This window comes from Xenopus laevis, chromosome 5L (assembly GCF_017654675.1).
Source record: "Xenopus laevis strain J_2021 chromosome 5L, Xenopus_laevis_v10.1, whole genome shotgun sequence".
NCBI lineage: Eukaryota > Metazoa > Chordata > Amphibia > Anura > Pipidae > Xenopus > Xenopus laevis.
The window spans coordinates 151,551,960-151,567,392 of NC_054379.1; the positions used below are offsets into that span (position 1 = coordinate 151,551,960).

The following is a 15,433-nucleotide window of genomic DNA, read 5'->3' on the forward strand; positions in this document are numbered from 1 at the left end:
GCAGATCAATTGGCTTCTGATAAAACTGGCCATAGTGTATGTGGTTTGTGGGCAGAGGAGCCAGTTATGAACACAAGTTCAGTGTGCAAAGTGCAATTTGTAGTGCAAAGGCAGTGTTTTTCCATAATTCAAGAGAAATTGCAGCTATGAAGAGAAGACGCACCTAGCTCCAACTGTGACTGCATTCAGAGCTTAGCTTCAAGACAACCTCTGCATGTGATGCTTTAGGCCCAAGTCAGCTGCCACATTGGTGCAAGTTGCAGTGAGAAGCCTGGAGATACCTCCAGCTTGAAGGTGGTGGAAATAGCTCCATGGTTCCCCTTAGTGATGTGTGGGTCAGGAAAAACTCAGCCCGCACCCGACCATAAACAACAAAACCTTAACCTACATCCAACCCTAAACCCCAAAATGTTGCCATTGTAGGATCCACGCCCAACCTGTACCCTGCCTCTTCCCACTCTTTATGCTACTTTTGTGTGCGCCTCTGGTTTCAAGACAGGGAATCTTCATGAGCAGCAGAGAAGCATACTTCCCCAGTCTCACCAACACCAAACCCTAACCTGCAATGGTTGGTCCAACTGGTGGTCAACCTGTGGGTCACCCACACATCAGTAGGTTCACTGTGTCCATAGGTGCACTTGTATATGATTGAGAACAGGAGGCAAGGAGTGTTAGGCGAGTGTCTTTGAACACAAGTACCATTAATGAATGGCACCAGTTTGAACATGACTACATTAATTTTTGCTTGAAAAGAACCAATGAGCTTTTGCTAGACCCAACAGTTAAAGGAGTAGGCTGATTATAGAGTTCTTGTAATACAACCCAGCAGGCACTGAATATTGTTTGATTTTATAAAGCTGGAGTAACATATTCCTTTAGGGCTCTTACAGATGAGTGTTGGCTTATGTGTCCTCCTGTGGTGGCTTTTTTTATACAGTCGACTTAAAGAAGCCCATTCATTCCATCCTGTACCAACAGGGCCACACTGAGCCTTAATTGTAGATAAGGCGCTTCATCTTTAATGGGGGAGTTGGCGTAAAAGAGCGGTGGGGGGAAAGGCTTAAGCTGGAGTGGATTACTCCTCTAAAGTTTATTATAAAGTGTTTCATTCACTGTTATTTAATGCACTAGAAAGAAAAGTAGAGGTTTCTGCAATGGAACCATAATAACATTATTGTTAAACATAATGGGATCAAAATATATTCTTATGGCTCAATAAGCCCCTAACATTTCCTGTGGTGTAACACACAGCTCCTTTTACTTTCTCTAGAAATAAGTGCACAAAATGCCTGGCAAAAAAGAGGGGGAAAGGAGCTGGCAAGTGCCACACGTCTCCTGCTTCAAGGGCCAGTTTACAGCCTGTCTTGACAGCATTGAAGGAGATGCGGTGAAGACAAAAGATCCTTACAAAGAAGCGACTTAAAGAGCCAGCTGTCTTTCAGCTGCCTTCCTGGCTACCTATGAGTTCCAGGCACTTGAGCAAAGCACAAACTCTGACACTATAAGGGCTGCTTGAAAGGAGCAATTGCTGCACGGAATATAGAGCAGGAAACCAAAGAGCAAATCCTTTTATTACTTTTTGGGCAACGGGACAGCTTCCTTGACTAGAAGCAAACACACAAAAAAATTACAGTTGGATATTTGCCCCTTATTACATATTACATAAGTGCAGTGAAATTGTTTTCTCTGTAACATTTCTAGCCACACATTCCCAGGTTGTACTGTTCTTATTAAATCCTTTTAAAAGCTTAAAGGTATACTGTCATGATTTTTATGATGTCGTATTTATGTCTAAATGACACAATTTACACTGCAAATAATTTACTCTGCAATATAAAATGTCATTCCTGAACCAAGAAGTGTATTTTTTTACTTGTAATATAGGCGTTTAGGTGCATCTCAGGTCATTTTGCCTGGTCATGTGGAACTGAATGTGTCACAGTGGGACCTGGATTTTACTATTGAGTGCTGTTCTTAGATCTACCAGGCAGCTGTTATCTTGTGTTAGGGAGTTGCTATCTGGTTACCTTCCCATTGTTCTGTTGTTAGACTGCTGGGGGGAAAGGTAGAGGGGTGATATCACTCCAACTTGCAGTAAAGAGTGACTGAAGATTATCAGAGCACAAGTCACATGACTGGGGGCAGCTGGGAAACTGACAATATGTCTAGCCCCATGTCAGATTTCAAAATGAAATATAAAAAAAAACTGTTTGCTCTTTTGAGAAATGGATTTCAGTGCAGAATTCTGCTGGAGCAGCACTATTAACTCATGCGTTTTGAAAAAAACATGTTTTCCCATGACAGTATCCCTTTAACAAACCAAAGGAGACAACATTAAGTCGCTTTATGAAAAGTGAACCTAAACCCCCCCAATAAGAAAAGTCCCTACATACTACCCTAGATAGTCCCCCTTCCCTGCTTCCCCCCCTTACGCATAGTTAATAAACCCCTGGAAGTGCCCCTAACATAGTACTCACATATGGGTGCAGAGTAAGCACAGCAGAGCTCATGAGAGCCATCTTCCGGCTCTTCAACTATGCAGAGGGAGGGGAAAGCAGGGAGGGGGACTATCTAGGGTAGTAGGTAGGGACTTATTGGGGGGTTTAGTTCTCCTTTAAAATTCTTTAGAGATGCAAATGTAAACAAAAAATCCCAATGATGACAAAGGAGGTGTAAGATTATTGAGCAATTTTTCTACCTTCCGACTGTTAAAATCTAACCCCATCCCAAAATATGAAAAAATGGTGCAATGACTTGGAAAAAGGTGGAGTGAGGCTGCATTTGGGGGGATGCTGGGTACTGTATATGATCTAAGTGGATCGGAGTGTGGCTAGGGATGGCACAAATGTCATACGCGGAATGTCTGTGTTTCTGTATTTTTACGAACTCCAATGACATGATTACAGCCAACTAGGAGTATTGGGGGCTTTTCGGCAATTCATATGTTTCTTTAAAAACAAATGGAGGATACTTCCTTAGGAAGATCTTAAACTTTGGATTTAAACTCTACACAAAAAAATATTATGTAAGAGGCAACTGCTTTGTATATCTGAAAGATTTGCCCACCCTAGATATGTCCCACCTACCATTGACAGCAGGGTGGGTGAGAAAGGAACGACCCCCTGTTCTTATATACAATTTTATTATAGCTCCAAATCCAATGTTAGTGCTGCTTTCAGCATTTATTCTGGTTTGGATGTGCTGAGCAGATTTATTTAATTGCAGTGATTATCACTGACACTCCTGACAAAATCCAAGATGGAGACCTCCGGTGGGCAAGTTTGATGGCCTGGATCATTACTGTTATAGGACTGCTGACCTTTAAGGCTGTTGCAGTAAGTTCCATATATAAAATAAAACATTTTGAGACATATTTATTCTTAGGATTTATGTCTCCTTTTAATCACACACCTGTATCAGCAATGTGTATGGATTGGAGCTGCTACTCACACATATGGTAAAGTTTACAGGAACTAAAGAACTAGATGACATAGAGCTGCATGATTTAGCAAATAATGGTCTTTCCTGCATTCCTCCCCTTTGCTTAGGACTGTCACTACCGGGACTTTTACTATCATTCATAGGAACCCAGAGCATTAATCATTCACATTCTCAGCTTCTCTCGCTGCATTGGATCTGCAAACAAGCTTTGTTATATAATTGTAAAGAAACCAGGCTTCTATCTCAGGAGGAATTCCTTGAAATCAGCAGCCCTTTGAATTGTATAAATGCACAGCATGGCCGTGAATTTCTTTGAATGCGGCTGCTGTAAGTAGGGCACACTTGTTTCACACTCAGTGGCATCACTCTGCATTTTGTTTAAAAAGACACACACGTATATAAAAAGAAAGGACACATCATACATTCTGATGGAACTAAATGCAAAGTAATCTGGTTTACATGGCTCATTCGTCTTCATTTGGCTGAGGCCGCCCGGAGGACTATTTTTTGTGGAATTACCTACATGAGAAAGCTGTAAAAAAAATGTCTGCTCCTTGTTGTAAGCCTGCAGTCAGATAAGCCACTGGACTACCACCTTTCTGAGCTGGGCAAGTAACATCAGAGGGTGGGCAGGTAACATCAGGAGGCGGGATGATGACTTTAAAGGGATACTGTCATGGGAAAAAAAAGTTTTTTTCAAAACACATCAGTTAATAGTGCTGCTCCAGCAGAATTCTGCACTGAAATCCATTTCTCAAAAGAGCAAACAGATTTTTTGATATTTAATTTTGAAATCTGACATGGGGCTAGACATATTGTCAGTTTCCCAGCTGCCCCCAGTCATGTGACTTGTGCTCTGATAAACTTCAGTCACTCTTTACTGCTGTACTGCAAGTTGGAGTGATATCACCCCCCCTCCCTCCCCCCGTCCAGCAGCCTAACAACAGAACAATGGGAAGGTAACCAGATAGCAGCTCCCTAACACAAGATAACAGCTGCCTGTTAGATCTAAGAACAGTTGTCAATAGTAAAATCCAGGTCCCACTGCGACACATTCAGTTACATTGAGTAGGAGAAACAATAGCCTGTCAGAAAGCAGTTCCGTCCTAAAGTGCTGGCTCTTTCTGAAAGCACATGACCAGGCAAAATGACCTGAGATGCACCTACACACCAATATTACAACTTAAAAAAAATACACTTGCTGGTTCAGGAATTTTATATTGCAGAGTTAATTACAGGTATTTGCAGTGTAAACAGTGTCATTTAGAAATAAAGACTACATCATAAAAATCATGACATAATCCCTTTAAGCAAGCAGAGTCATGAGTCGTGGATGGGGCCAAGACATATCGTTTGATGACGGGGGGTTTTCCGGATAAGGGATCTTTCCATAATTTGGATCTTCATACCTTCAGTCTATTAGAAAATCATGTAAACATTAAATAAACCCAATAGGCTGGTTTTGCTTCCAATAAGGATTAATTATATCTTAGTTGGGATCAAGTACAAGCTACTGTTTTATTATTAGAGAGAAAAAGGAAAATATCTTTTAATATTTGTATTATTTGGATAAAATGTCAGATGGTCTTTCAGTAATTTGGAGCTTTCTGGATAGTGGGGTTCTGGATAACAGATCCCATACCTGTATTACCTTTATACAGAGCAGGAAAATAATCATATTAGTTTCTATCGCCTGTTGATAAATGGTGGAAGAGAGTGAATTTTCTGGGTGTCGGTATGTTTTGGGGTGTCTAACACTAGTCTAACCTGTGTGTAAGGTGATGGAGAGACGAGGGGGGACCCCCTTAGCCACATCCAGAGTCGCGTGTGACTGAGAGTGTCATCTTGGTGACAATATATATATATAGAATTAATTGTCATTGTGCCATGAGCACATGCTGAGTGTTAGACATTAATAGAGCTCTTCTGACTTGGAAGTGAGAACTAATACGGCACATAAAGTGCTAATAAAATATATATTCAGCTCCATAGGCATAAAAACGTTTAACATGCAGCTCAGAACACTTCTATACGCTCTTTCATAATGCAATAGTTTTCATCTGCCCAGTACGCTTTTAGAGATAAATTAATGGCAAAAATGAAAGCAGTATTAGAAATTTAAATAATTGCATTAACTGCCTGAAACTAAGCAAGAAATGTGTTTTTTGGTGAAATGATTGAGAATGCAGGTATGAAACAGTAATACCCAGGTGTGGGAAGCCACAACCCTGATATGCTCCATAGCTAGCTATCAATTAGCTCCAGCTTATTGGCTCTGGAATTTAGGAGACTCTCTCTATTTCGGTGGCCCGTTGTGTTATCTCATTGCAGATACCCAGAATGGCCATTGTAAAGTTCAGAAGGTAAAATACTCTCATAGTATTCTCATAATCTCATATTATTATTATTATTAACATGTATTTACAGTATATAGCGCCAACATATTGCGTAGCACTGTTCATACATACCCCTGGATTGAGTACAAGGCTGAGTGTTCGCAACATAAGCTCTCCCAGTATATGTATGGGACCTTTTATCCAGAATGTTCAGGACCTGTGGTTTCCTTGTAACTGATCCAAACTAAGATATAATTAATCCTTATTAGAGGCAAACCAATCCAATTGGGTTTATTTAAAGTTTACATGATTTTTTAATAGACTAAAACTAGAAAGATCTCTTATCCAGAAAACTCCAGGTCCCGAGAACTCTGGATAAAAGTTCCTATACCTGTATTTTACATTATATGCATAATATAGGTATGGGACCTATTATCCAGAATGTTCAGAATCAGTGGTTTTCTGGATAACGTACCTTTCTATAATTTGGATTACCATACCTTAAATCTACTAAAAACATTAAATGAACCCAATAGGCTGGTTTTGCCTCCAATAAGGATTAATTATATCTTAGTTGGGATCAAGTACAAGCTACTGTTTTATTTGAATTATTGAGCAAGCCCAGTTGCTCTAGATTTACTTCTACTAGATATTTGGATATAAGGGAATCTTTGGAAGAGTGGCCTTTAAATAATTCAGAGGTTTCTGGATAACAGATCCCACACCTGTACTTGTATTGCCATTTTATCTAAATTACTTCCAGGTATCCAGGGCCCACACACATGGCAGGCACCATCTCCAAAGTAAAGTATTTATAATAATATATTATATTATAATATTAATAAAACACGTTACACGCGTCCTCAGTCATCACTCATCACTCACATACTTTCAACATCACATATACCCCAATATTTCTGGTTTAAAAATCTGCCTATTTTATTTATTTTATACCCAGATGAGCAAAACCAGAGCCCTAGTCTGCATCATATCTAGCTTCTAATTACCCCAACATTTTGGCTTTACACTCACTATGTTGATAGCCTGTCATGTTCTCTGATCATTCACAAAACTTTATACAGGTATCTAAAAACCCGTTATCCAGAATGATCCAAATTATGGAATGGCCGTCTCCCATAGACACCATTTTATACAAATAATCAACATTTTTAAAAATGATTTCCTTTTTCTCCGTAATAATAAAACAGTAACTTGTACTTGATCCCAACTAAGATTTTATTAATCCTTATTGGAAGCAAAACCAGCCTATTGGGTTTATTTAATGTTTAAATGATTTTCTAGTAGACTTAAGGTATGAAGATTCAAATTACGGAAAGATCCCTTATCCAGAAAACCCCTGGTACCAAGCATTCTGGATAACAGGTCCCATACCTGTATATACGGGCATTACGTTTCTAAAACACCACTGGCTCTGCACCAATGGAATGCAGGTATGGGAACTGTTATCCAGAATGCTGGTTTATGTAAGCATTAAATAAACCCAATGAGATTGCTTTGCTTCCAATAAGGATAAATTATATATTTTCTGAAAATCCAATAAAAAGGATTAAAACAAGGATTAATTACATCTTAGTTGGGATCAAGTACAAGCTACTGCGTTATTATTACAGAGAAAAAGGAAATCATTTTTAAAAATTTAGAATATTTGGATAAAAGAGTCTATAGGAGATGGCCTTTCCATAATTCAAAGCTTTCTGGATAACGGATCCCACACCTGTACCTGTTTCAGATACAAAGAAATGTTGCATGAATCTTCCTGCTCTGCCTCTTACAACACAAGTGACACTGGGGGTCATTTATAAAGTTCATGCAGCACATATCTATTCGCAAACGGTTGTATTGCCCATGTTTTTTCCTGAGTGCTAGAATATTGCACTGCTGTGCCCGTCTTTACGTTTTTTTGCGAATTCGCATTGAGAATAAAGTTTCGCAAATGTCTTACAAATGAGACAGATATTTGCGGGAGTGTACCCAGTGTGCGAGGTTGTACGAAAATGGCGTTGACAGTAACTTAAATTCACAATTTGCAAAACTGTTTTGCGAATATTTTCTCCGCCACCAAAGGTGTAGAATAATTCAAACGCAGAGTGTGCACATTATATTCACAATTTTTGATTTTTGCCATATTTACAAAGCTCTTTGCAGTGTGAAAAAAAATTTGAATTCTGTTTACACACTCTTTATCAGCTTTATAAATGTAATATATTCACTGTGCGAACCAATGTGCCCTGCGCAAAGTTTTTAAATGAGCCCCACTGTTTTTATGGTATTGGTGATTTATTTAATAATCCCTGATACTGGAGAGAACAAAGCAGCAAAATGATACAACTGGCTGCCGACACCTAACCAGGATTAACGAAATTTATCATAGGGGATACAAACTGTAAATCTGACAATGTTAGAATTTGCCCACTCTTGATTTTTTCACTACTTACATACAGTATATGACTTCTGTGTGACATGTCGGAATTTCATGGAATCAAAGTCGAGTGATTCTAGGGTCTGTAGGTCCCAACACATTGAAATCATTTGTTATATCCTAAACCATTCAACCCAGGGGTGATCCGTGGGCTGCTGCCGCCTGAGGCAGCGACCCCGATGCCGCTCCTCTCTCCCCTTCTGCGCATAAAAGTTTAACGAGCATGGCTATATCGGGGTAATTTGAACGTTCGGCCGTATGGCCGAACTATCCAATTACGATGCTCAATGGGCTCCGGCTGGATCGGTCGGGTCAAAATCAAAGCTGACCAAATGACCAATCTCCGCCAGATGAAAGATGTCGGCACTCTCCACACACGATCCGAAAATCGCACGAATCCTTGATTCATACGATAGGGTGCGTCTGGTCAGCTTAAGAGACTGGAATATGAATAGGAGAGGGTCTGGATAGAGAGATGAATAACAAAAAGTACCAATAACAATACATTTGTAGCCTTACAGAGCATTTGTTTTTTAGATGGGGTCAGTGACCCCCATTTGAAAGCTGGAAAGAGTCAAAAGAAAAAGTCAAATAATTCAAAACTATGAAAAGTAATTAATAAAGACCAATAGCAAAGTTGCTTAGAATTGGCCATTCTATTACATACTAAGTCAACTTGAAGGGGAACCACCTCTTTACAGTAACTTAATACTAATGAATGTAGAGAACAACATAGGGCTCATTTACCAATGAAAAGTGCAAAATCGAGACTCCCTACAAATTGTGCCCTGTCTTGATGAATTGATACTTCAAAGGATTCCACGTTCTTGCAGTGATTCAAAAACTGTATATTCTTCAAGTATGTGCAACATGGAGCATCAGCAGCACAAGAAATATCAATCAATATGCCCCTAAAATGCAGTTAATCCCACGGGGCACCTCACTATGGGCTTATTAATACATTTACTTTTAGCATTGGCCTCGGACTCCTCTATTGGATTCATTTGCACTTGATCAAAGAAAAGCTTGAAAAGCTTGAATTTTTGTGTTTCTGGTCCCGTTTGCTTTCTCTCGGTTGCTTTTAATAAACCTTTCAAGTAATTGAAAAGTGAAAGCGCCTGATTAATTAAATGCCAAACAAAAACATGCCACCCTCCCCCCCCCTTCTCCTTAAAATGAACAAGAGAAGCAAGAGAAAACACTACACCAAAGAATATTAAGGTTAAATCCATGTCACCGACTTGTAATTAAATTGATAAAGACCTGTTTGATTTCTCACCCGACTTTTCAAAAGTGACACGCATTCAATAAAAAATGTAGCGTAGCGCTACAAATTACAACATGAGCTTAAAAAGGAAATAAATTGGACTTTTTAAGTCTTTTATCCTTAACGCAAAGTTAATTTATACGGAATTGTTTACTTTATTCACAGGATCTGCTACTTAATTTGTATCTGAGCAAATACACAGCAAACATAGAAAAACAACAACAAAATATATCAATGCAGACAAAACAATCCATGTTCCTTTCTTACCAGTCTGACACTAATCAATTGTTTATCTATACACAATGTGACCAAAAGTATTTGGATAACTGCTTGTCTAACCTTTAAATGCAAATCTAAGGGTCTTAAAGGAGAATTCAACCCTAAACTTAAAAAAAACCCTCATTACGAAGATTACCGAAGCGGCTAAAGATGGCGCCCGTGAACTTGGACGCCTGAATCTGCAGCGAGGGGTAAGTAAAACGTTAGGGGCATTTGCCCAGGGCTGGGGGGAGGAGGGAGGGGGGGTCTATGTAGGGTAGGGAAGAAGGGTTTTTTAAGTTTAGGGTTGAATTTTCCTTTCATATGACATTGGTCCTCTCTTTGATGGTTAAACACCCTTGACCCTTTACTCTTCTGGGAAGGCTTAACACTAGATGCTGGAACATGATTGGGTGGGTTTTGCTTCCATTCATAAGAAAGAAGTTGGGCACTGATGTTGGGGATCAGGCTTGGCTCACATCAGAATTCAGATTCAACCATCAGGTGTCCCTTTGGGTTGAGGTCAGGGCTCTGCGCAGGCCAATCAAGTTCTTCCTCTCTCTGCAAACCAATTCTGTAAGGACTTCATTTTGTACAGAGGGAAATAATGGTGCTAAAATAGAAGAAGGCCTTACCTAAACTATTTAAGTGGCAGCCATCATTTCCAACAGAGGCGCCTCTGTAAGCGGAATGCCCACAAATAGGGGCAGATTTATCAATGGTTGAATTTTGAGTTTATCAGAGTTTCTCAGAATACATTTGAATATACTCACAACTCAAATGGGAAGCTATTTAAGAAAAGAACCTCTAAAACTCGAAAGAATATTCCCGACTCAAACTTCGAATCGAATTTGAATAAACTTGAATCGAGTTTTTTCTCCGAAAAAAACTTTAATGCCAGGAAGGCTATTAACATCTTCAAATGGGTCAACGGACCCCTGCATGACTTCTACATGAACATGACAGGTTTTAGGTGGTCGAGTTGAGTTGTTGCCAGGGTCCAGGTATGATAAATGTCAAATTCGAGTTTGGATTATTGCCAACTCGAATTTGTGAGTTTTAACCAAAAATCCAACTCGAAAATTCAAATTTAGAATTCGACCCTTATTAAATCTGCCCAATAGTGTATGTCTAACAACAGCCCTTGTTTTATGAACATTTATTGTGCCTTGTTCCACTGATATGAAGAGCCAGCCCTATATAACCATAGCAAACGTTCATGAAGTACCAGGAATAGGCATGAAACGCGTCAGATGATTTTTTTTTTATATGCGTGTGTATACTATGATGTCCTGAAAGATGTTTTGCTCTATTATTATGTTATGCTATATTATCAAGGAATAATAAAGCTCTACTATTTAATATACTCTCCATGTTATTTCACCGGTATGTCATTTTCCATGTTGAGTTAGCCATTAGGTACACAAGAGTGATGGCCGTCTCACCTAAAACACTTTGTTCTACAAGCTACCTGCTGGTTGGTTGTTATGTGCAGAGGCAAGAGAGCCCTTTACTTAATGGCTGTCCTAAGCAAATGTAAATGAAAGGGCATGCACAGTTGGCATGCTTTTTTCCCCACAATGTAATGTTTTGCTCAGAATTCCAGGATCATTGTGGGTGCAAACGGACATGGGATCTGATGCATTTGTGCACATGCTTCATTGCAAATCCTGCACACATGCCGAATATTTTCAAAGCCTGCCTAGTGTAATTTCTAGTGTGCGAGTGACATGTGCACCCTATTTCTTTTGCAGCCACTGTGCTGCAGCTATTGATGCAGGGCATCCTGGGAACTCTGGAGCTACCTCCTGGTCATGAGGTGGCAGTAGCTAAAGGATTCCTCTGTATCAGTAAGTGCAACAGTGGCTGATTAAGAATGGAAGGCAGGAAGGGCTGAGCAACGACGAGCATATTATGACGCAAGTACCTTTAATGAAAGTGGTTTATGTGCAACTGACTGTGGGGAAATGCGCAAGTTGCCCACTGACCTGGCAGACATAAATGAGGCCTAAAGGCTCATTTACAATCGCAGGAAAGAACGCAAAGTGTGTTTTTTATGAGCAGTTCTCCATGTTTTTCCCCCATAATTCCAGTGTCATTGTGGCCTTGTTGTGTCTACCTCAACTGTGTGTGATGTGCTAAAACACACCCTAATTATATTGTCATTTATGCTTAGCTAGCTAGGTTGTGTCTATGAAGGTTCTCATTTATCCAGGTCATGATATACAGTATCTAATAAAATTAAGTCAAAGGCAACTGGACATTGATGTTTTTTTTTTTCCTTGAAATTGTTTCACCACTTATCCGAGTGGCTTCTTCAGTTCATTTGAAATGGTATGGAATTCCCCCAGGAATTTAAGCCCTTGAGGGTAGTAAAGTCCCCAATCACAATGGTTCCATTGAACCTCGGTAAGGTTTGTTTAAGCCAACACATTACTGAAGTTAAATGGTTCCTACTGTCAGTTCTAGGGTTCCTAGTGTCAGGGGGTGCACTTGCGCTTTATTCAAGAGCAGACGTGGGAGGTGCATTGCCATGGAGTATATTTGGGAGCAAGTTCCTTTAATGAACACCATTATTACATGCACAACTTTGCATCCATTTTAATGCAAGATGGTTGTGGCTGTAAATTATATTTTCGGTGCTTTGCACCTTCTTCCCCATAATAAATTAGCTCTGTTGTGAGCTACAGTAACTACTAATGCTTCATTGTCCAACAGTCAAAGGTGAAATAAATATATAAGTATAAAAACAATTATCACTAAAATGTGTTGAATTAGTTAAGCTTGTTGTACTGGGTACTTTAGGCCAAAGTCCACATTTTAAGCTGTGTTTTAGTAATTCTCTCGGAGTTTGGATTTGGCACTGGCTGATATTCTCTTCAGATTCTCCTGTTCCATTGCTTTTATTTTGGTAAGAACTAAAGGGTATTAATCATTTTCCTTCCAGTGCTGGAAGGGCTAATTAGCTCAGTTTTTCAATATCTTATGATATCTGCTTGGAGCCCTGGTTTAGCAGAGAACCTGGCATCGTGGAACAGCCTCAGTGTGATCATGCTGGGCTGAAAAGCAAGGGTACTTGCCAACATTAGAGAAGGTTAATTTGAGCAACCTAATATGAATCCCATCCCACTGAGCAGCAGCCAGCTCTGGCCCTCCAAATCATTGCGTCTGACTGAAGGTGTTTACACACTTATACTAATGATCAGTTATTACACAATTGCACAATGCATTTCTAATTTCGCTTCATTGGGTTTAGGGATGCAACTCTACATCTGCTGAACCAGAAGGATATAAAGGAAAGAATAACAGCAAATTAAGGCCACATAGGATTCCACCAAAAGCAAAAAAAGGAGTGTAATCAAGCACTAAAAAAATATTTAGATGAAGCCAACAGTGTATTGATGTCAGACGGCACACCACAACCCATTAGTCACAGTATTCATCTCAATAGAAAAAAATTATAAATTTACATTAAGTGCCCCAGACAACACAGTAGACTAAATGGTCCCTTTCACACATGCAGAAAGTGAAAAACTGCATGCATTTAGATGCTACTTGCAAATGTAACTTGCTATAATTCAATGAATGCAAATTGAAAAGTACAAGACAGTGAGATGCAAGGAAGCCCTGAAATCTGTCCTTAGAAGATGTTATTTCCAGGGCTTCTTTTTACAATTGCTCCTACCAAGCAATTCACTTGAATAGAATGAACAGCATGTTAGAACAATGCCCATAGGATCTCCATCCAAGTCAAAGTAGTCCAACTGCATCATTTTAATGTGGCAATACAATTTATTGTAAATAAAAGATAATTTCTTCGGCATATAAAAAATATGTTCCCCTTAAAGCTACACAGTTGAGCCACCATGACTTTATTTAACCATTTATTACCAGATACTTAGAGACCATGACTCCTCCTGGAGCACAATCCCTGTTGTGTCTACGGCCAAGTCAAAGGAGCTAAACTGCATCACTTTAAAGTGACAATTCAATTTATTCTTAATAGACAACATGTACAAGATTACTTATTGTGCATCTATTCAAATGTTCCCCTTAAAGATACACAGTTGAGCCACTGTTACTATATTTCACCAGATATTACCAGATACTTAGAGACCATGACTCCCCCTGGAGCTCAATCCTTGTAGTGTCTACGGCCAAGTCAAAGGAGCTAAACTGTATTACTTTAAGGTGACAATTCAGTTTATTTTTAATAGACAACGTGTACAAGATAACTTATTGTGCATCTATTCAAATGTTCCCCTTAAAGATACACAGTTGAGCCGCTGTTACTATACTTCAACAATTATTACCAGATACTTAGAGACCATGACTCCCCGTGGAGCACAATCATTGTAGTGTCTACAGCCAAGTCAAAGGAGCTAAACTGTATCACTTTAAGGTGACATTTCAGTTTATTTCTAATAGACAACATGTACAAGATAACTTATTGTGCATATAATCAAATGTTCCCCTTAAAGATATACAGTCGAGCCACTGTCACTTTATTTCACCAGTTATTACCAGATAGTTATAGACGTTGACTCCCCTTGTAGCACAATCCCTGTAGGATCACCAGCCAAGTCACAGTAGTTCAACTTTAAGGTGAAAATTCAATTTATCATAAATATACAACATGTACATCTAAAGAAATGTTCCCCTAAAAACTACCCAGTTGAGCACCATGACTCGGTTATAACCTGATACAGTAGTTAGAGACCTTGACTCCTCCTGGAGCACCATTGTGTAGGGCCTCCAGCCAAGTCAAAGTAGATAATCTGTATCCTTTTGTTTTAAATATAGAGTTGTACAAAGAAATGTTCCCCTTAAAACTGTCCAAACGTGTCACCGAGACTTTTTTTCACCAGTCATCACCATCTCATAGGAGATGACTGGAACTGCAGTTCAGTAATACTTGAAGACTTTGGATCAGATGCAATGTAAATAGACCCTTTACATATACTGTAGCTTTATTCTGTCACTGTATATTTAGCTCAAAAGTGAGCTCTACAATTAAAAGATTACATTTAATTATATTTTGATAAGATTGTGTTCAAAGAATAGTCTAGTGGTCATACGGAAGCACCAAAGACAAGTACAGAAATATCCCATTATCCGGCTGTATATGTGTAACAGAACACCACGTTCCCATTCCTATGAATCTATCATGTTTTCTGGTAGAAGGGGTCTTTTTCCATCTACATTTTATTATGTGATTGATTACATACCTCAATGAGAGAATTATTTTCTCGGTGGAATAGTGTACAATATCCCTCGCACTGATTCCCAATGGTCCTACGGCAACTTCAAGCAGCTTCTGGATGGTGACAAGTGATTCTCCATTTATGCACATTGTTATTGCCAGCTCCTTTATCTTCTCTTCATCTGACCTTGACACATCATATAAATAGGAATATTTCTGCAAACGGTCCTGGGAAAAAAATATAGTTCTCTTGTATGAAAATAACTGCTGGCATTTAGAAAAGAATTCTAGAAATAAGAGTCAGTCAAGCAACCATTACATCTAAAAGTGAAGGGCCTTATATAGATTATACTGGATCAAAGTCTTTCAGAGGATGGTGGGATGGTGCAAAGAGCTGGATTTCAATGTGTAAATCCTCCTGCAAATCTGTAATTTATATACAAGTGCTTTAATTGCAACTACTCAAATCTTTGAGGGTACACAACTGG

At 39.1% G+C, this 15,433-nt stretch overlaps 1 protein-coding gene across 4 annotated transcripts in view; it reads right to left on the minus strand.

The window, feature by feature from the left end:
• The window catches only part of nbas.L (NBAS subunit of NRZ tethering complex L homeolog), a 457,628-nt gene that overhangs the window by 123,373 nt on the left and 318,822 nt on the right, over positions 1–15,433 (minus strand). For all 4 annotated transcript variants that reach the window (XM_041563562.1, XM_041563561.1, XM_041563560.1 and 1 more), the window contains one exon: positions 14,971–15,173. In XM_041563562.1, coding sequence (XP_041419496.1) covers positions 14,971–15,173 — 203 coding nt within the window. The remainder of the gene's footprint in view (positions 1–14,970; positions 15,174–15,433) is intronic.